This window comes from Melopsittacus undulatus, chromosome 4 (assembly GCF_012275295.1).
Source record: "Melopsittacus undulatus isolate bMelUnd1 chromosome 4, bMelUnd1.mat.Z, whole genome shotgun sequence".
In the NCBI taxonomy this organism is placed as follows: domain Eukaryota; kingdom Metazoa; phylum Chordata; class Aves; order Psittaciformes; family Psittaculidae; genus Melopsittacus; species Melopsittacus undulatus.
In genome coordinates, this window is record NC_047530.1 from 59,438,974 (window position 1) to 59,461,798 (window position 22,825).

The following is a 22,825-nucleotide window of genomic DNA, read 5'->3' on the forward strand; positions in this document are numbered from 1 at the left end:
TACCACCAGTTTCACATCTTCCTGTCCTGGTGCAAACCCTAGATGATAACTGCCAGCTCTAATCCAACTCAGATTTTCCAAAAATAGGAACCAAGTATTTGTGGTCAAATTAAAAAAATGAAGAAATGGGAAAGATGGCCTTAAAGCAAAAAAGGTAGATAAGGTTGTGCAATTTTTTATGTTTATTCATGGCTCTAGCTTCTTTTTAAGTAGATCTAAAGGTTTACTACCTCATACCATGTGGTGCTATAAACCTGTTTTAAATTGTTGCTCAAGAATGAAGGATTTTGATAAATAAACCGTGATACATGCTAAACACATAGAACAAAAGCAAATGAAAGATTCAAAATCAGATAGAAAAGAAGTAAGTTACAGGCCAGGATACCTGTGATGTAGTGCTAGATGTGACTTAGGGGAATGACGGAGCCTGAGGTGGGACTCCAGCAGAGCCCCACTCCACCCAGGGAGCCAGGCTGGAAGCTGGGCTCACCCAAGTGGCTGTGGTCAAAAATATGCTTGGAGAGGGTGAGTGCAGGCTTTGGGTTAGAAGTAATAACTTCAAGCATGTGATGAATATATGGGAAAGAAGCCTGAGGCTAACCTTTTTGCCAGACCAGGGAGAGAGTGTAACAAGTGATCCTGGTCTTGCTGGCTGTATCACAGCCCCCAGTGAAGAGCTGGTTGCAGCTGCAACAGGGTTTTGTGAGAAGCACCTTAATGCCAGCATTTAGGCAGGAAAGGCAGTGACAGTTGGAAGAAAATAATGCTGAGCAAGTTATAAAAACAACAGCAGTTGCTGGTATTTGGAGTCTTTAGATTAGGTGTAACAGAAGTGCTTCATTTTTGTTTTCTTTTGATGTGAGGAAAAAAAAAGAATACAGAAGAAGAGAGAATCCGTATTACAAAATCAGATCAGTTAAACTTAATTGTGGCATAAGCTCATGAAACACTAGGGAACAAAGGACAGGTTTGAATCAGACCATGGGGTTACAAGGGCTATATTAATGTATATCTATTAGGCGTAATAAGTAAAAATTAAAATACACAGTTGGCGTATCTCCTTTCTCATCGTCATAAATGTTCTTTTTTTTGTCTGGAAAATTTTGGCAGAGTTTATTTGAGAACCATTTCTGACTAACAAGAAGCTAGCTGCCAGAGTTTTAGTGCCTGCTAACCTGCTACGAAACTCCAAAAAGGTTGAAGAACTAGACATCAACCTTGTTGTCATGGTGTAGCTGCTTACATGTCAAAGTATATTTCTTTAAAATGTAGTCTCCTCAGTGTTTCTTTAATGTCAGTGAATTCACAAGTGGCATAAGATAGGTGATAAATTCACAGCATACTCCTTTTTCATTAGAACACCAGCCTACACTTGCAGTGTCTTTCAAAATTTTAAAGCAGGATTAGAAACTCTGCAGGTTTCACTGAGAATATTATCACTGAAAAGAAAACAATTTTAAATCTAAATCAGATATGAAAATAATATAAGGAAGGAATAGAAGGAGTTTAAGATCTGATCTACACATAAATGTAACAAACATTAAAAATATATTCAGGCTTGCAATTTGAATCAGATTTTAGAAGGTAGCATCATAGAATAGTTAGGGTTGGAAAGGACCTCAAGATCATCCAGTTCCAACCCCCCTGCCATGGGCAGGGACACCTCACACTAAACCATGTCACCCAGGGTTCTGTGCAGCCTGGACTTGAACACTGCCAGGAATGGAGCATTCACTACTTCTTTGGGCAACCCATTCCAGTGCCTCATCACTCTCACAGTAAAGAACTTCTTCTTTATATCCAATCTAAACTTCCCCTGTTTCAGTTTGAACCTGTTACCCCTTGCCCTACCACTGCAGTCCCTAATGAGTAGTCCATCCCCAGCATCCTTATAGGCCCGCTTCAGATACTGGAAGGCTGCTAAGAGGTCTCCATGCAGCCTTCTCTTCTCCAGGCTGAACAGCCCCAACTTTCTCAGCCTGTCTTTGTACAGGAGGTGCTCCAGTCCCCTGGTCATCCTCGTGGCCTCCTCTGGACTTGTTCCAACAGTTCCATGTCCTTTTAATGTTGAAGACACCAGAACTGCACACAGTGCTCCAGGTGAGGTCTCACGAGAGCAGAGTAGAGGGGCAGGATCACCTCCTTCAACCTGCTGGTCACACTCTTTTTGATGCAGCCCAGGATACGGCTGCTTTCTGGGCTGTAAGTGCACACTGAAGCTGGCTCATGTTCATTTTCTCATTGACCATCACCCCCAAGTCCTGTGCAGGGCTGCTCTGAATCTCTTCTCTGTCCAACCTGTAGCTGTGCCTGTTATTGCTCTGACCCAGGTATAGGACCTTGCACTTGGCATGGTTAAACTTCATGAGGTTGGCATCAGCCCACCTCACAAGTGTGTCAAGGTCCCTCTGGTTGGCATTCCTTCCCTCCAGCGTATCAACTGAACCACACAGATTGGTGTCATTGGCAAACTTGCTGAGGGCAAACTCAATCCCACTGTCCATGTCAGCGACAAAGATGTTGAAGAAGACCAGTCCCAAAACCAGTTCCTGACAGACACCACTCATTACTGGTCTCCAGCTCAACACTGAGCCATTGACCACAACTCTTTTTGTGCGGCCATCCAGCCAGTTCTTTACCCACCAAGTGGTGTACCTATCAAATTGATGTCTCTCCAATTTAGAGACAGGGATGTCGTGCAGGAACAGGTAGAAGTTATTGTATTTAGACTATCCATAACCAGACATATGAGGGCAACCTTTAAAGCTCTACCTCCTTTAAGGTCACAGGGAATTTACCTGAGGTCAGTATTTTGCTCTGAAAAACAGTATAAAAAGACCTAACTTTTGGGTACTTGAGTGGCTCCAGCTTCGTATAGTGCTCAGACTTTTATTTATTTTTACTATTCCAAGGAAAATCATCTCCTATGTCACTTTTTAAAACCTTGATCTTTGGCCATATTAATACTGAAGCTGAGCTAGTCACTTAGCATGTCCTGCTTTTGCTAATCAGGGCTCAAGAAAATAATCGTTGCCATGCGTGTGGAAATATTAGAAGACTGCAGAAGTCGTATAATGACTATCTGTGCTAGAAAGCCTTATGAAGTTCTAATAATATTTTGATTATTCAGCTCTGACAGTTCTGAGCACCAGGCTATAAATCAGTGAAATCATAAAACCTGGCATTTTCATTACAGGGGAAAAATCATGTATGACACTGAAAAGAAGCATCATCAGTTCTTTCACTTCTCTGCTATAGATATGGGCATCTTTGTGTAATGTCTTCCACAGCAGCCCATAATTAGATATCCATTTTATATAATAAATGATAAAATGACAGCTGAGGCTGGGGAAGAACACTGGGTATTCCACATGTGACCTGCAGACTATGAACTGAGGTGAATATACTGCAGAAGAAAAATCTTTTTCTGTTTGATTTTGGTTCTACTCTTCAGTGTCAAACAAATTGACTTGGAAAAAGGTATGATTCAGAGCTGTCATAGTCCATGTAAATATTTTTCTTGCTTTTATTAGAGATTTGATCAGTCCTAGATATAGAATTTGGATGGACTTAAGTCATCCAAAGTACTTGTAGTAACTTACACAGACATTATTTCTAGTATTATCAAATACTCTGGAAGCCGGATTATGATATACATTTGGTCCCTATTATGCCATGAAGTAGGCATATCAGTTAAATAGCTATCAGCTGCTATTCCTTTGTACAATATAGTTATTGGCTATGAAAAAAAGAAAAAGATAACTTTTTTATATTGATTATTTAATATGTACCTAATGTACCTAAAATAAAGTGGCATAGTGGGGAAATTTGAGATCATGCTACTAACTGCTTACCAGGCTAATGGAAGATTGAAAATTACTTCTGCTTAAAACTTCTACAGAGCAACAAAAAGTTACGGAGTAAATAGCAGTGCTCTCTCTGTCTCTACTTTTCATTTTGGCTTTCTTTCAATGAAACTGTATTCAGAAAAGGTGAAATTTATCTTATTATTCATAGTTTGTATTTATGAAGATGACTTTCTGATGATGTATCTCGTGTAATAATGCTGAATTTAACATAACATGAGGTATCCATTAAATGTATCTAAAGTAATTCATATTTCTGGCCTCCTTTTTTACAGAAGGCATGTTTATGTGCATCATCTTTTTACTATTGAGAGTTTATAATTCTGGACTTGATTTACATCGGTGTCATTCACACAAAGCAGTTTATCATTAAGATAAATGCATATTTGACATATCCAGTCTGTATCGTTTTTGGCTGCTGATTACAAAACCTTCAGCTTAGTAAACTGGATTTTAGTGCAGTTCTGTTTGAAGAAACTCAGTAAATCCAGAGCAACTCTGAGCTCAGATGAAGTTGGTCATTAGCTATAGCTAATGAGTAAAACACCAAAAGGGAGGTCAAGAGACAGGATTATAAGGCTGAGCTTCGCTTTCAAAGAGGAACTTTAGCAAAAACACCCCCATAATTATCAGTTAAAGCCCTCACCAGGCTTGTCATCCTACAGTCAAAGAATAAAGGCTTTGAAGTATGTTGTATAGCTGCCCTATCTGAGGTCCTCTTATTCTCAGGGGACATCACAGACTCTTAACTATGAGCAAGAGGAAATCCATCTGGGAGGACTTATGTGTCAAGGCCCTTACGATGTAATGTGACAAAACCTTAGTTTGCCACTTTGGGTTTCTAAATTTTAGATGGTTTTTACATTTAGTTTTTTTTAAGGGCTTCTTTTTTAAAGAGGTTAAGAGCTGTCCAGGAGTTCTCATGCTATGTATTTAATGGAAAGTGGTAATCAGCCCATCTTGATTTAATATAGTCATGTTATGGTAACTATATTAACTATATGTTATACTTATATATATATTATAGGAATACATAATAGTGTAATATATATATAACTATATAAGTTAACTATATATGGTAACTACCACAGCTGGTACATAAGCACCTAAGGCTGTCAACAGCTTTGAGAGCAACTCTCAATTAAGTCTTCTAGATGAGACTGAGCATTCCTGCTGCATCCAACATTGAGCACATTGGTCCCAGGATCAAGCACTCCTGGTGACAGCTCCACTGCTGCAAACCCACACCCTGCTGTGGCCAGGCAAAGACAACAAGAACAGAAATGAATGCAAAAAGGAATCCAGGTAGAGAAAGCATCTTTCTTTGATTTGTCTCACTGGCAACTATGTTCAAGTATTCTTCATTAAAATGATGTTCAGTACAGTCCACTTCATCCTCCTGAGTATGGATAGAAGCCTTGTGAGCACAACCGATCTGAGGGTTTATAAAATCTTCATATTTCACATGATTATATGGTGTAAAGCTAGATGAACATGACAGCACCACACAAAATGAGTGGAATATTCCACAAGTAAGTATTGTGCAGTGAATTTCTCAGTTCTAGATTACTGTATTTAAATGTGCTGTGGTCTGGTAGTGAATGAAATCTGTTCCTGGTGGAGTTGTTTCAAAAAGCTTTTGAAGAGGAATTCTTCATGTCTTTTTTAAAGGAAAAATATAATATATTTATGTAATATATATAATATATAGCCCAGTTCAATCTTTTACCCTAAAGCTGAAAGCATTTATAAACATAATAATTTTTTTTTCTATAATATCAACAAGTAGGAAATGAAAGGCCAAAATAAGAGAGATTCTGTAGACTTAAGAACTCTTTTTAATATAAGTTTTTGCTAATAATTAGGACTTTGTAGTTATCTGGGAATGTTCAGCCAACTTCCTTACCAAACATGCTCAAAACTAATAAAAGTCAAAGAATTTCTATTCATTTTTAAGACAACTAAGAATACTTCTGTTAAAGGAGTCAATATGAAAATTTAAAGCTGTCTCAACACATTGGAAGCATCATTCTGACTCCCGTTGAATTCTGCAGAAAGGCTACAGCACTAAAAGTAGGACATTTAACTTTAACTTCAGAAAAGGCCTGAAAATTTCCCACTAGCAAGTTAAGAAAAAAAAAAAACCCAAACAAAAATCCCATGCAAATGTATGTGTCATAAGAGACTGAGTGCTCAGAAAATGAAGATGTTTGCAAGAAAGGCATTAAACCATGAAAAAGAAAAAAAAACAGTATAGAAGAGAGGACTGCTGAAGGCTGTGAAATGGCATATAATCCTTTACTCTGCCTGAAGGAAGGATACAAGAATGCTGCCTGTAGAGCAGTCCTTAAGGCAGTATTATTTACATCTTCACTGTAGCTAGTTAGGCAGATAAATGTAAACCTCTCTGATTCAAGCAATCAGGTCTTTCCAATCCTTCCTCAGTTTTTTGATACTTGTGGCTTATTTGCTCCCCTGTGCTAGCAGACAGCTGAAGAGGACAACAGAGAAGATAAGGGAGCCACAATAGCTGGTGCATCACCATTGTAGCCTCAGCGGCAGAACATGAGGCTGGTTTGCCCCTTCTGCCTAGCAAATCAGTCACTGTATTAGTCCTCTCCAAAAGAGTCTTCTGTAATTATATACTCTACTCCATTTCTTGCAAATCTTTTTATTACTGTCTCTGAATTTTATAGGGTCTTCTCCAATTATTTTCTAATTTATTTGCTACTAGGTATAGAGAGAGCTTCCCTATGGCTTCGCATTGGTACTTGTGGTTTCCCTGTAAGCAGCCTGGAGAGGGTGGTAGAAATGTCTCTCAAATATGCCATACTTGCATACAATTCTTATTTTCCCATTGTCCTCACAGGACAGGTATTTGGGTAATATATTTTCCTCTTTCTTTCCATACTTTACATCTTTTAAAATGTCAATGTCATTCTATGCAAACATAAGGAGAAAGGAAATTAATTTTTGCACTTTTGCTCCTTACAGAATTCATAAGAGCAGCAGAGATGGTTAGTGGGATGCTTAAGAAAGATAGACAGACCAAGATAAAACAGCAGCTGATTTACAGATAGAGGAGTCTCCTTTCTTAGCTAATCATAGAGACTAAAGTCAAGGTTTCTAATAAGGCCAGTATTAACTCAGCATAATTGCTTTACCTTATGGTAATACTAAGTCATCATCATGGCACTGCTATAAATATAATATCATCATTTTTCCAATAAATTCAATACATTCTGGAATTAAGCAAAGTAGTAAAATTTGTGACACCACACAACAGCACATAGAAATTGCTGTGTACTACAGAAACCCCTCTTAATGGATGCAGCATTAGGACTGGGGCTGATTTTAATTTCAGAAGAGATAACTGAATTTTCTCCTTGTCGTGGTTTAAGCCCAGCAGGTAACTCATAACCATGCAGCTGCTCATTCACTCCCCCCTACTACGTTCACTCCCCCCCACTACTTCTTCCTGCCCACTCATAGAGGGATGGGGAGGAGAATAAAAGAATGTAACTCCCACAGGCTGAGATAAGAACAGTCCAATAACTAAGGTATAACACAAAACCACTACTGCTACCACCAATAATAATAATGATAAGGGAAATAACAACGGAAGAGAATACAACTGCTCACCACCCGCTGACCAATACCCATCTGACCTGAGCAGAGATCTGGGCCTTCCAGGTAACTGCTCCAGGTAACAGTTTACATACTGGGCATGATGTGCTGTGGTATGGAATATCCCTTTGGCTAGTTTGGGTCAGGTGTCCTGTCTCTGCTTCCTCCTGGCTTCCCCTCCTCCCTGGCAGAGCATGAGACTCAGAAAGTCTTTGTTCAGAGTAAACATTACTTAGCAACAACTAAAACCATTGGTGTTATCAGCATTGCTCCCAGGCTGAAAGTCAAAAAGGCAGCACTGCACCAGCTACAAAGAAGGAGAACAATTACTGCTACAGCTGAACCCAGGACACACCTGGAATTATAATTTATACATTTCCAGTATATCTAGGTCAGTGTTGTTGTTTAGTATATGTGGGAAATTGACTCCTGTGTATATTATCTTATGATGAAAGAAGAAATCCACTGTGTAGCACTGAAACCTTTTCACTATTGTATTTCTTCCCATCAGGTAACTTCACAAAACCTGATTGGGCAAACTTGCACAGAAAGCAGTGCCTCCTTTCCACTGCCACAGTCAGGGACACCTTCCACTAGACAAGGTTGCTCAAAGCCCCCTTCAGCCTGGCCTTCAACACTGCCAGGAATGGAGCAGCCACAACTTCTCTGTGCAAGCTGTTCCAGTGTGGTACACATCCCTGTCATATATTTGTATTAATGTGCTTAATCCACAGTCCAAAAAGGTAATAGAAAGCTTACAAGGTCTCAACTGTTGGTCAAGCAGCATATGTATTTTAATTAAATTCAGATTTTAAAGTCATGTACCTGTTGAAGCTAGAGTAGTTTTTTCCTCTAGGTAATAATTTTAGTGGGGGGTGGAGGATACTTTTGGGGTTAATAACTGAAGGAGGTATTCACTTGTAGACATTCGTCATTATGTCCAACAGTTCAAAAACATCTGTTTTACTAAGGCTTCTGTATAATATGAGATATTACAGAACAATTAAAAGATAATATCCTAAAGAACACCAGAAAATAGTGAGGGAGTGATTACTGGAATGACATGGAAATGAATTTGGCATGGAAATACACATATTGGAAATCTAACTTAAATTCTACAAAGACCAGGCAATTTGAATTCAGTGCAAAAGGCCACACAAAACTAAGAACAATGCCAGCTGTTTTATTGCATTGGTTTTATTTAAGATGTGTAAATGTGTGTTATTTATTCTTTTGATAAGTCTTGTGTTCCTTTGATATTGCTTCAGCAAACTGAGTATGTTTAGTTAAGAGTTAGTGCAGAAGAGTGGAGTTCCTGCAGTCAGCACAGATCAAAACCACTCTTCATGCTTTTCCGTAATGAGCACTGAGCTCAGAGACGCTGTGGACTGAGAGACAAACATAGTCACTCAGGCACATAGGAGTGTGGGCATGCTTTTCTGTGCCTATATTGGAGATATTTGTCAGCAGAGAAGGGAAGAAGAAGTTTTGTAGCTGAAGGAAAGAAGATATTAAAAGCAACCTACTTAAAATATTTTTTAGGGTTGTATTTATTGCTTGTACATCCATCTAACTGGTAATAATGCCTAATTGTTTTCTTGTTGAAAGATTTGTATTTTCTTACAGATGATGTAGTTCTATCAGAGCATATAGAAAAGGTTTTTGTGACAGCTGTCTAAAAGACATATGTAATCTGAATTTCCCAATTGCTTATGGCTTCTAAAAAGCATGATAATGCTGCCAGTGTGGCAAGTCAGTTCAAACTGTGCAGATATACCACATTATATTACAGGATTTCTTAGCCTGAGATGTTCATTGCTAAATCTTTTGTCCAGAGGAGTGCAGTAATGGACAACGGAAGTGACTTATTAAAGGTGAAAAGAATGCATTCCCCCTGCTCTTCATTTGTTTATTAAAATTCAGAAAATATTGATCTTAGAGAAGAAATGTAGCTGTTTAGCATAAACATACAGTTGGCTTGTGTTGCTGGTGTGATCTTAAATCCCTTAAGAACATTTCAGAAACAGTGGTTTCTGACCCTTTGCCTCACTGCAGTTCTGTTTAGCAAGAGCTTGATTAGAGCTAAATTGTTTGTTTCTATGCAGTATTACAGGGCTCAGCTTTTAATAGAAATACTGGAATATATATTAAAGGAAGCATATGGCTTTGCACATCAGGGAGGAATTTATTTAGTAATAGAATTTTATTTAGGGACTGCTCATTAATTCTTTAAATCAGCTTTTGGTTACAAGTATTTGCTTAAGTTTATGCAATATAAATTTCATATAACTACAGTTAAAATTATTTCTTATGAATAATGAATTTCAACAAATATAGGCCTTTAATATGTTTGCAGTCAATTTGTAGTTGGTTCATAATTTTTATGTCTGAGCCAATTTTTCAAGTTGTTTACTTGTTTAGTTTAGAAATGGGATTTTATGCATCTCCAAATATTTATTATGCAATTTTCAGGGTATATGATCTATTACTTGAGGGTTTTTTCCTCTCCTTGAAAGTTTCAGGGGTCTATCTGCCTAGTGGCCTCCTGAAACATTGACTGTGTTTGAGTTTACCACTCAGATAATGGAAAGAAAAGCGTCAAGTGATGAAAACATTTTTCTGCTACTTGTGGAAATATGAATTCTTTCAATGGTTGTGCTATTATCTAATAAACTCTTTTGCATTTCTCCTATGACAATGGATGTATCCAAATATTTACGACTAAAATAATAGTATGCCCAGATTTATATCATACAGGTTTAAAAAGTAGAATAAACCATGACAAATAATAAGAAGGAAAAAAATTTATTTCAAAGTCATGTTTCTAAACCAGTAATGTTTGTTTCCAGATCAGTTCCTGAGAAACTGCTGAAAATGCTGCTGTTTCTGGACCTGGACGTCCTGGAACAGCCCAGTTCACCCTTACCCTGGCCCTTTTGGGCTGGACTGGACTCAGGTACTTTCTTCTAACTAATCCATTTCAAATCGGTTAGCTTAAATTTCTGCTCTCAACACCTCGCTCATCATTCAGTCACCCATAGTCTCCAGTCACACATGTTCTTTGAGAGAGACAGATTAGGAACAGCAAGACCATGGAAATGAAATCACTTATTTCTGTTTCATGGCTTTGCCCAGGCAGCACCACCAGCACCACTCACCTGAAAGGCTTTTTTTTTCTCCTCGCGAAGGAGAGTTGCTGTCCCTGCAGCCACTGTCCTGACATGACATCCTGATGGCTGTGACCAGGTGAGGCTCACCTTTTGGAAGACTTATAACATTTCCAGTAGGTATTGAGGCAAACTGTGATTAAGCCTCTCAGAGGTGGGAGTGTAAGGGAAAAAGGCTTTGTCTGGGCTTTGTCTGCGAAGTGAGGCTTCATGTGTTGTGCTCTTGAACCTCGTACTTGCTTTCAAATGGTGCTGAGAAGAAGGCATTTTTATTTTTGTGTTTCTATTAATTTTAGTCTAGGCAAATGTTGTATAGGTGAATGAGCAGCAATTAAAATAGCATATGCTTTGTCCCAGAGTGATATTAACTTGTAGTAAGGTCACTCTAGCAGAAAGAGCAATCAAGTCGTAACAGGCAATCAGGGAAAGCTGCACAAGGGAACACTGTCCAAGGCAAAAGACCAGTGTTTGAGCACCTTAGGCTTCATTTAGGCTTGGGGCTGGTGCTGGGCTGTTACAAGCACAGTTCAGCCTTCTTGGAGCAGTGCTAGCCTTGATGAGCACATGCGTCTCCATGTAAGGTACAATATCAAAAGCTATACAGCTCTTCAAAGCTTTCATATTGTCTTCTGTATGTGGGCTCTGCAGCTCTATTCCCTAGCCCCTCTGGTGTCTGAAAAAAATGCCTCACTGATCGGTTTCCACAGATCAGTGGCTACCATCCTCTTCAAGGAGACTTAGTTGCCAGGACAACTGTTGCCAAGACAGACTGGATTTCCTTGGGAACAATTTCAGCATGCTATTTCTGTACAGCAAACCATCTCCCATGTCCATTGTTAGACGCCTATGAGAAGCTATTGGAATTTTAGCTCCAGGGGAAAATTAAGAAACAGTAGGAAGGGAAAGTAGGTTTCATTATGAAAAGGGAGTTTGAGGTCCTACATAGATTTGTGTAAAGTTTGTGGTCTCTCAGACTGTATGTGCACTCTGCAAACATGGGCCCCAAAATCCAGCACTGGAAGCCTGCTCAACCCACCAGACAAAATGAATTCCCAAGCTTACAGTTATCTTTAAAAATATTTACTTGAAAATAGGAGAAGGTCCTTGGGGGGCTATTCTGTTTTGTAATATATAGCTATATAAGTTCTTCAAATTGAGTACAGTGCCTGGGATGAATAGTCTGCTTGTGCTGGAAATATAGATTCTACTACCTCATTTGATCTGGGAAATGCTGGTATGCCCTTAAAGGACCACTCTGTTCCCTTTGAAATTGCTTGTAAGTTTTATATTACTTGAAATATTGCCCTAGCTTCACTTTGTTAATTGTATAGTGTCAATGCGATGCATTATATTTATATAAAATATGTTATATATATATAATGTAACATACAACAGTCAAGAATCCCTCTTCTATCAAAGATTATTGAAATTCATGATTCAAAATTTGACCATTCTTGTATTAGCTTGCAATTTTTTTCATTACATACTCTTTGGTTCAAGTGGAAGATGTTTTTTTTATGGTATAATATTAGGCAATATTCAGCTGAATGGATGTAATAGATGTTCGATTTATAAACTACCCTTCTGAGAAACATAGAGCAAACAAATTCAACATTGTTCTCTTGTCCACGAGGGGTCACTTACAGATCACTTTATTCATCATTGGCTGTGCTTTTGCTTTCCCAGTTAGCATCTGTTGCTTTCCATATTATTTCTGAATCAGCTATGCAAATGAAAGTCCTGAAGACCCTACTAATGACTTTGAGTATTTTCTGAAATCATTAAGAAAGAGAAAAGCAAAATCCTTCTGAAAGTTAAGAAAAATAATTAAAAAAAGGGAATTTCATTTATCCCTTATTCTCAGTAACTACACTATCCTCCACAAGCTTTGCTGTGAATATTAAAGAATTTTCAGTGTGAGCAGACTCCATCTGGTATCACAAAATCTGTGGGAGATTCCTATCTGGATTCTTATCTGCTCAATCTTCATGAAATATTTCTTACTATACTTAAATAGAGAAGCATAATGTGTTTACAGCTTCTGGTACTTCAACTGTATATGAATCTCAGCTGTTGCATGACTGAAGCCTTTGCTTCACAAATTTTTGTTGCAACATGAAGAAAACCTTTGACAAGTCTTTACTTGACCAATCAGTTGTCAAATGTGAACAACTTATTCAACGTTGGCAAAAGACGCCATTCTGCATCTTCTATTGTGGCTACAATGAAGAGCTGGAAGTCAGATATGGTGTTTTATGAGCACATAAGCATCAAGAAAAGGCTGTGTTTGAAACAGGCTGAGCAGAAAATAACCCTCTTCCAGTCATGTTTCATTTACAGCAGATGAAAGAAAAGCAAAGGGAAAAGCCAGAAGGGTCCTGTTCCTAGCCAAGATGAATGGACAAAAATTCCCCATTAGCCTGTAGACTCCATTAGCCCAATAGTTATAACATGTGCACTGAAATTTGTATGAAAGACATTTATTTTTGTTTTATTACTTTTTGATGGCAATATTTAAGCAGTTTAACCTATTCTTGCACAGAGCAATGTAGCACTGAATATTTTGGCACCATACACCTATGTAAGCATCAGCATAGTTTTTATTTGATTCAGTTGAGTAAATGTCAAGGTGTAAACTGGTTTTATTATGAAGCACTGTAATTTATATTTGTATGTTTATATGCTGGAGCAGAAAAATCCTGTTAAATCCTCTGTCTCTTTAGCTACCTGATTCTTCTCATCTAGGACAAGATTGTAGCTGCTCTGAAATATTAAGGTGGAGATGTGTTAAGATTTTACACTGTGGTTAGTTTTCCAGTTGCACTAAACAATGTATTCTTTGCAAAAGTCAAAGAGATGGGTGAAAAGTGGTCTAGTGGATAAAAACTTTGCTTGAGTGATGGATAGCCCATACATCACAAATGTGTAAAGTAAGTTCCCTTATACCATAAACTCACAGAATGGTTTTTGTTGGAAGGGATCATCTAGTTCCATCCTCTCTGCCATGGGCAGGGACACCTTCCACTATACCAGGCTACTCAGATCCCTGTCCAACCTGGCCTATCTCTATGGAGGTGAAGACAGAAGCTGCTTGATCTTATATACAAACTTTTACAATGTAAATAAAGCAAAACAGCTGACTAGCAACAGTAAGAATAACATCTTGATATTTTCATTCTGAATCTCATGTTTTTAAAGATCAGATCACTTTTACCTCAGGTGACATGGAGCTCAGTCTGTGAATTTGCAAAAAAGGAGGAGCAACTCAGTACATACATGCTTAATAGTCAGTATCCCAAGTGAGAGAACCTGTGTGAATTTTGAACTTTCTGTGAATCTCAAACAGAGCTTCCTTCTAGTTAAGCAGGTTGTTTGGGGATTTTTGGTCTTCTCTTCTTAGAACTGTCTCATTCTCTTACACAAACTTAGAATATTATATACTCCACTTATGCTGTCTAATTTTGAACAGGAATGAAATGTGAGACTCTGCAATAATAATAATCACAGTATTATTCCTATTATTGCTTACCAGTATTAGTACTATGGTATTGTTCCTAGTGTGACCCATTGTGAAAATTCCCTCCTCTCACACGCAGTTGATACTTTGCTTTTAATATACAGAGTAGACACAGGACAGCCAAACATTTTATCATTAATGAGGATTACTCAGCCCAAAAATGAATCAACTGTTCATCTATGTAGTCTCTGTGGTAGGCTGACAAGTGAAAAGAAATAGATTAAGAATTCCGTCCTTCTTACTGTGCAAAAGTATGGATGCATGGTAGGTTACACAGAAAAGGGATAAATCACTACTAATTCACAGGAAAAAGATCCTGAACAGGACAGCTTCCACTTTATATCTTTCTAAGAGCCATATATTCTTTTGCAAGTGTCTAGGAGCTGTCACCCTGCTATGCTGTTATGAAAATAATTTAATAGAGTTCCCACTTCTTTTATTCCATTATGATACTGCTGCTGGTAAAGAATACTCAAAAGTGGTGGCTCCAAAGGCAAGTTTGAAACTTCAAAAGCCAAGTGTTCTCATGTGCTGAAATGTTTGCATCTCCAAGGAAATCTTCAAAGAGCTTCACCATATATCAAAGAGAAGCCAGACATAAGACCATCCCCCCAGATGAATGATGTGCAGAAAGAAGGTACAGTCAAGGATCTACATAGCGAGGAACTTGGTACTCAAATTGGGAATCCGAAGAACCAAATCATTCTGGAGGAAGGGAAGGCTGTATAGAAATAAGGAGATAGAAAATGAAATTACAAATCCAGTGGGGGGAAAAAATAGTAATTTGTGACTACTAAATCACATGCCCTTATGTTTTGGGGTTTCTGTTTCCTTTTGTTTTTTCTCACTTGGTGCAGGAATTCACAATAGTCCTGTAGGCTTGAATACTGCATATAAACGTGCTGGGTTTGCCACAGCTTAGTGAAATTTGTACTGTGTGACAAACTATGTTTCAGTAAGATGGTGTCCTGACCTGTTGAGAACCTAGTGGTGGGGAAATTGCTGAGAATCCTATCTGCTTAATACTGCTGCTTCTCAGCCAAGCAATGCTCACGAAAGTTCAACAAACATTCAACAAACCAGACATTTTTGTGGGTTGCAAGGTTACTAGATGTGCTCTGGATGCCATGTGTTCAGAGCATATTGATACCACATTTATTTCTTGGCCAAAACAGCAAAGGTCAGTGTGGAAATTTCAGCTTTCTTAATAGGAAAAAACCCAAAACCGAAAACAACAAAACCCAAAAAGCTCTAATTTCAAATCTTAGTTGAATTATGTTGGCTCTACGATGTTGTTACCAAATTATGGCTGACAAATACCACTGCTCTGAACTGATGTTTTTATTTTATTTGTACTGAAACTAAATTTATTCTAGTTCCTGAACAGGAAAGATACAAACTCAGCACAACAGCCTACATATCTGCTTGATGGCACCAGTTCAGAGAACAGCCCCAGAAATGGGAACCTAGGAGCAAAATCACTCCTGACACTTCTGCAGGAATGTGGACTGTGAACTGGGTTTTGCAGCTGGAGGTATCTGAGATCTTCTTCTGGGTACGAAAATCTTCTGCAAGTAAAATTGCCCAAGACATCTCTTCCTTGGCGTTACATTTTATGCTATTAATTTTGCAGAGCTATCCATGACAATATCCCCCAGAGTTCTTACTACTTTTCACATACACACACAATGGTACCATAGCCAGCTGGACAGCACAAGATTGGCTGAGTTTATTCTAACCACTAACTTTCACCAGCATTATAGGAAGACAAATAGCAAGCAATTTATTTAAAAGTTTTAAGATATACCCCTTCACCCAGTGTTTTGTTTTTTGTTGGTTTTTTTTTAAATCCCACAGCCCATTTTTAAACAAAAATGGGTATATTTGATCTGGCTAAGTTTTTTTTCCAGGAGTAATTCAGAGCCTCAAATATCCTTCTCTCTCTTTGGTTATTAATAAAAAAATGAATCAAACTGACTGAATAAAGCAGGAAGACCTTACAGTCACATCTTTCAGTGCCTGCAGTTTTTCCAATGGTTTTTTTCATTGTTAATTTGTACTTTAACATGGCCAATATCTGTCTAAGGCCATGCAAAGAGCAAAGGGCTCACTTGCAGAATGTCATAAGCAATATATGTAAATAGGGGTGGTAAGACTGAGGTAAACAATCATTAGGATTGTGCAAGACAGAGATAAGCAAGTAAACAACCTCTTCCCAAAACAAGACACAGAATTGCAGCTTTCATTAGAAAAATAGAAGGTTTTTGTTTGTTTTTCTTTTTCTTGGTAAAAATCCAGCAGGTTTCCATCCTTGTTCCTCTCTACTATGTTCTGTTACACTGGGAAGCCAGTAGTGTGATAACAGTTTTACTGTGCATTGATCAAGTAAAGGCATTGATAAGAACTTTTGCTCTGATAAGTATTTTAACCATACTGAGGCCATGCAACTCTTGCAGGTGCAGACATGCTGGTTGAAAATGACTTCTGTAAAATGCCCTATTGGAGCACAGCAAGCTGATGAGGAGGACTGTAGCAGGGTGTAATCTATCAGTTCAACAGCATTCTGTGCCTGATTATTTTCTGTATAAATGTAATGCCTGCTTTTGAGAAGCACTTTCCCTAATACTTGACTTCAGGTGGGCTATCCTGTGCTGTCAGACTCTCATGTTTCAGTCTAATGGCTCAAAGCTGTCACTTCCAAGATGAGGAACTAGGGATCCTTGCTGTATCTTCCAGGATCACTTCATTGATGTGACCTGAACTGGGTGAATCATGTCTTAAAGCACATTTTGTGGAGGAATGAAAGAATCACCTAAGATTTATCTCATTAAAAAGGACTTCCAGAACTAGCTACCTCCTAAATATAAAAGTTTCATGGCATCTTTCAAGGCCTAATTCTGATCTCTGCTGATAAAGTCTGCAACTGTGTAAGCCTTGGGACCTGAGGACTGTCATTAAGTTCCACACTTTGCATGATTCTCAGTATTTGTCTATTAAATGTTGACTGCAAAACCTGTCTATGAAAACCTACTTTTTCTATTTCAGATCCCTTAGGTTTATTCCACTTTTGTGAGAAATTTGTAGCATTGATTTTTTTGTAGCATTTGATTTTTTTCTAAACCATTGTTGGTGCAAATTATCGTTTCTGTCTTTGGGAAATTATTTCATTGTTAAGAAACCCTGCCACCAGTTTGCCAAACATAAACAGGCACTTCAGCTCTCATAGAATTTTGGGGTGGTAGACTTGGATAACTTTGGAAGTAAATGCATCTTAGCTCCTGACAGACAAACCAGCAAAGGTTTGTGTGAGGTTGAATCTCTGTAGGGAGTGGACTTCTCTGAAAGCTTAACATATAGTTTTCAAAATTCCTTTTATTGTGCCATTCTTCTGAGTTTTGTCTTACTGAATTCAGGCTGGATTTTATTTTCTCTCCTTATCCCAATCTGTCAACCAAATAGTGCTTTTTTTTTCCTTTTGACTGGTAGAACTGATAGAAAATAAAGCGGATTGACTTTAGTATGTAACTTATTTACCTTGAAATTTTGCCAACTCACATATGTGGTCATTTCATTTTATTTTTTGAGTTAAACACAGAATACATGGGAAATAATTACCTCAGATTTGACTCTCATATTAAAATAAAGGACAATTACTGTGGTGCAAATTGTCAGAATGTCACATAGAGCTTTACCTTTTGACATTACTGCTTGTTACTGTTGTTCCACTCAAAGAGGGCAGCAAAATATGGCAAATCTAGAATCCAAGAGGACTTTGGCTCTGAAGCATAATACTGAGGAAGTAATGTATCTTATAAATATACAAGGTCTGAAAGGAGAAATTAGGAGGCAAGAAGATCATTACTATTTAAAGCTACTATTTAAGCCTTTTATTTTTTAAGATATATGTGTTTGCTTATAGTGGAGATGCTATCAACAGAAACAGCTTAATCACTCTAAGTATAGACATACAGCAATCCTAATAGCCATGGAAAGAAGAGTCCCAGTAGAAACACAATATCTGGACAGTTCAGGATTCATCCCATCCCAGCAGAAACACAATATCTTGGCAGTTCAGGATTCATCCCAAACTGGGATACTGTATGACTCATTTGGCATGAATTCTTTAAATTTAGACATACAGTCAACAAAACATTGAAATGGATTTGCAGCACAGTGAGATTGATGGCTGTGTTATATTAGGTATTTTCATTACACCTTGATATTTTCAGATTCTTATCAGCTTGGTTGCTTCTTTTCTGGTTTCCATACATAAAGATCACAATCAGAGGATAGATGAAATGGTTCAGACACTATACCTTGGTTTTGGTCTTTTCCTGAAGATGGGAGTCTATTTCCTGCACAATGTAGGCAACTCTTTCCTAAGCAGCCCTTTAAAATCATATAAACAAATTTATTAAACTACTCTGCTTGATTTGTCACAGATCTGTGAACTTAGCAATTACTCTTCTGCCTTTCAGAGGCTTGGTATTTTGGCTTTCACTGATGATGGTAACAAATTCAGTGAACACAGGTAAACCTGCAGTGCTCCTGCAGTTAATGCCTTACCAGGCAGAAATGGAAGAAGTGGTCCCAAAACTGACAAAGGAGAACCAGGTACAGGGCTATGACCATTTAGCAACATAGTATTTTCAATACTCATCATCCCTTTAGTCTTGTTTCATGGCTCCTTCATCCTTTCATTTTGTCTTTCTTCTCCTCTCCTTTTCTTCTGCACCATTAGCCTTTTGTAGGCTCTGCACAATTTCAGGGCACTGAAAATGCTTTCTGAATTTATAATGCTACTCCAGATACTTAGATTTTAATAAAAAATAAATAAAAAAGATATGTAATGATATTTTAACCCAATTGTACCGTTTAGTCACTAAATCATGTACAGAGTTTCCTACAATACCCTAGTAAATGATTATTGTTTTTCCTTCCCAGGGGATGGATCTCAAAACCAGAAATTGTGCTTGCAAGAGTTGTCTACTAATCTGATGGTCATAACTTGATTGCTTCATACTCGCCAAGTCCCAGAAGCAGAATTCCCCCAAGGTATGATTTGTCATTTAGGTAACTTTTTTCATGCACTGCTACAAACAGCAAATAGATCAGCAAATCATTTCTGTCATGTGGTAGAACCAAAGTCACCTGCTCTCCCAAGTTCCCAAACAAGTTTCTGTCCAAATAATTAACAAGTATGTATGAAACTGTATACTATGTTGTCTGTAGTGTTATGTAGATACTATCACACCTCTTGGAATAAGATAACTGCTTTTCAACCTCCAAGCAAACTCCCATCATTATCAATGCCTCCTGATATGAACTATGACATAAAGTTTCTCACTGGCATATATTAATATTCTGTATAGACATTTTCTGGTCCACATACCCTCTATGTCCTCTGCAATTTCACAGTTGAAATAAATAAAGCCAGCACTATCTGTTCCAACAAACTGCTTCAGAGGTATCCTTATGATTTAGCTCATTTTCTAGCTCATATACTGTGATGTGTGACTGGATGACAGCTGAAGTATATTGGGTTTCTGGGTTTAGAGCACATGTACCTCTGAAATAACATGAGACGGCATTTATTTCATTGGATTTTCAGTGTCATAAGTTGATATAGTAAAGAATTTTTCATCAAAGTAATTCATTTCCCAGTAACTGCAGCTTTCCATATAAACAATACAATTCTCCTGAGGTATTTTTATTTTCCTGGGGGTGGGAAAGAGTCAGTGTTTGGTACTCTCTCTAAATGCTAAGAAAACATAGTGGGAGAAAAACTTATAAAGCATTTTAAAAATTGTCTTTTAATTGAACTTTAGGAGAAGAATTGAGAGGTCTACAGGGTTTCCAGGAATGAAAGGAGATTTAGGACCTCAAGGAGAGAAAGTGGAAGAAAGAGATCATAGAAGAAATAAATTTCTCATGTTTCTGTAATCTGTGTTTCAACCTTTCAGTTTATCTTTCAAACAAAAACATATGTGTTAATGTCTAGTATTCTTGTAACATCATTTGAGGAAAAGTGTGATTTCCAGAAGTGTGAGGAGCAGAAAGATAACCCATCTGTTACATAGGAGGTGAATTGACCAACATAACTGGGGGGGAAAGAATCTGGAATGAGTCAGTAGTTTATTGTTATCTGCGAGTGAAATAACAAACACCCTATTTCATGTTATAAACAATATTGGTTTTCTTCATTCTTTACCTGTTCATGTGGCTTTTACTTCAAGTTTGACTCATTTAAAAACATTTACATGTGTGTTTTGCCTTTGAGAACTGTGATTTTACCCTTGAATTGAAGATGATTTAGCAGAATTTAAAGCCCACCCAATCTTCCTGGTCAGGAGTCTTTCCAAGTGGGAAAAATTGCCATGGAACCACTCTGCAAAGTGGCCTGTGGTTTCTGCTCTGGAAACCAAATAGCTGTCTCACATGGCACCAGGTCACAGGAGAGCTAAGCATCTCAGAGACAGTTGTGTAGTATAAATTACTAAATAACTCATACTTGTAGTAACCAACGACCTGCAGAGACAAGCAGGATCAGCTACTGTACTCTGGGTGCTCAAGCTTTAAGCATTGTATTACCTTTCTTTTACTGCCTTGGCTCTAGATCATTTTCTATGAGTAGACATGGGTTAAGATGCTGTCTGCCTGAGCCTGGTTGCAAGTACTTTCTCAAGAGATACTATATAAAAACTTTCAAAGAATAGCCCATCTATGCACTACTACCCTGGTACAAATGCTGGATTAGGAAAAGCACAAGGTCCATCAATGTTCTTAAACTAACAGGAGAAAATTACACAGGCTGCAATTTACCGCATCATGAGCATCAGTAGAACAGCTCATATCATCATATAGCTCCATACCTTCCAAGGGGTGTCTTCCCTGCAGAAATAACAACTTTGAAGTCATAGTTGTGTGTAAAGCTTGAAAGCTTGAAAGCTAACCTGAAATTGAGGCAAGAAACTGAAGAGCACAGAGAGGCTGAACAGCTGGTAGCAGTAATCACTTCAGCTGTCTCCTTTTCATCAGTGCTTATGTGTCAGCACCCTAGAAAAGGCTGTCTGAAACCATTGTGAAGGTTTTACCTGGCACAGAATCATAGTGATGGTTCACTGCCCACAAGAGCATTGTGCTGGTACCATTCCCAAAACACCAGAGGAGAATTTAACTATGCATATGCCCCAGTGTTCATATCATTGTTATAAAGTGGTGGACTGCCTTAACATTAATCCCAGAAACTTGTTAAAGACAATAAAGTAACTTGCCCATTAAAGACTAACTGTTTCAAAAGAATTGCTGCTAGCAGTTTTATCTGCTAAATGAGCAAGAGCTTCACTTTCCAATATTTTGTCATGAAAGCCTGTCAAGCATGTAAGCTTGACTTCCCCATTTCTCCTAAGATAATTTATGCTTTCTGGAGGCTCAGTTTTCTAGCCTCTTTAGAGCTGTACCTATATCTCCTCTTCCTGCTCTGCTGTTTTAGGCTCTGAATTCTGTTACACCTCCTCAGCTTTGGTTTCTGTGCTAAGGCTGATGGGTACAGAAGATCTGCAGCTCAGTTGCCTTTTATGATTTTAATTGATCTGTCAAGCTATTTTGTCATGCTTGCAATTTAAGTTGGAATTGCTACAGATCCTGATTCAAGAGCTGCAGTACTATTTGAACTGGAAATGGAAAACCTTAGAATGAGACGGGTGATCCAGATTCTTGTGAAATTCTAGTTTTCTTGAAGTGTGGGTGTCGTATTTCCAGGTGTCTATTTTGTTTGACTTCTGTTGGATTCTCCCTACTACTTCAAGAAATAGTCTGTTTATAGCTGGTATTAGCTACTTCTGAACTACAATTGCGATACAGATAAATAGCTATTACATGATCAATTTTTTGTATAATACAACTATGTTCACTTTTGTTTCTAGGTTTGATTTTAAAGAATATCAAGAGTATTGATAAAAGAAAATTGTCTCCACTGGAAAATAAGATACTTCTGTAAATTGAAAATCTTGTTGCACAAAAGCTGGAAGTACACTTGCCTCTCCTAGAAGCAAGGCTGAAAATATACCCTTAAAACACTTAACACCTTGGAAGCAGGGTTATATGCTCTGATGAACAGACTGAAGACAGGTTTCTGTATCTGAATGGAGGAGCTGTAACTTACAGAAACTGGAATGCTGAAGAACCAAATAGTCTAAAAAATGAAGACAGTGCAATAATATAGGACTCTAGAAAATGGAATAACATTACTTGTTCAAATTCACATGCCTTAATTATTTGTGAATTCTTGAGCTTGTGAATCTAAGAAAATCCAAAGTTTTTGCTCTCAGTTATGTGGCTGACAGAAGTTTGTTCCTATAAAAGTGGGTTGGACGAAACAAAATTGGCGTATATTTATAGTTGCTTTCTCTTTGACATTTAGTTTTGAATCTCCTAATAAAAAACAGATTTAATTTTTTTCAACCATTATTAATTATATTTTATCTTACTGGTAGTAAGGCTAATAAACTATGGCATGGTCAGCAGGCTGCTTGTACCTTCCTATGAGTTCCTCATAAATGCAGCATGGGGGAAGCAGCTTTTAATAATCTTGAAACTAATGAAATTCTTTTATACATTATGTTTTTGAGCTGAGCTGTAAACTTGGA

The 22,825-nt window shown here is 37.8% G+C and overlaps 1 protein-coding gene across 1 annotated transcript; it reads left to right on the forward strand.

Annotated features, from left to right (window-relative positions):
- Positions 1-417: 417 nt before the first annotated feature.
- LOC101881936 (mannose-binding protein-like) lies at positions 418-22,476 on the forward strand. Its single transcript, XM_034061319.1, is given in 7 exon segments — positions 418-525; positions 18,097-18,275; positions 18,721-18,791; positions 20,006-20,032; positions 20,035-20,116; positions 22,187-22,282; positions 22,284-22,476. Coding segments are annotated over 7 exon segments (756 nt in total).
- The last annotated feature ends 349 nt before the right edge of the window (positions 22,477-22,825 follow it).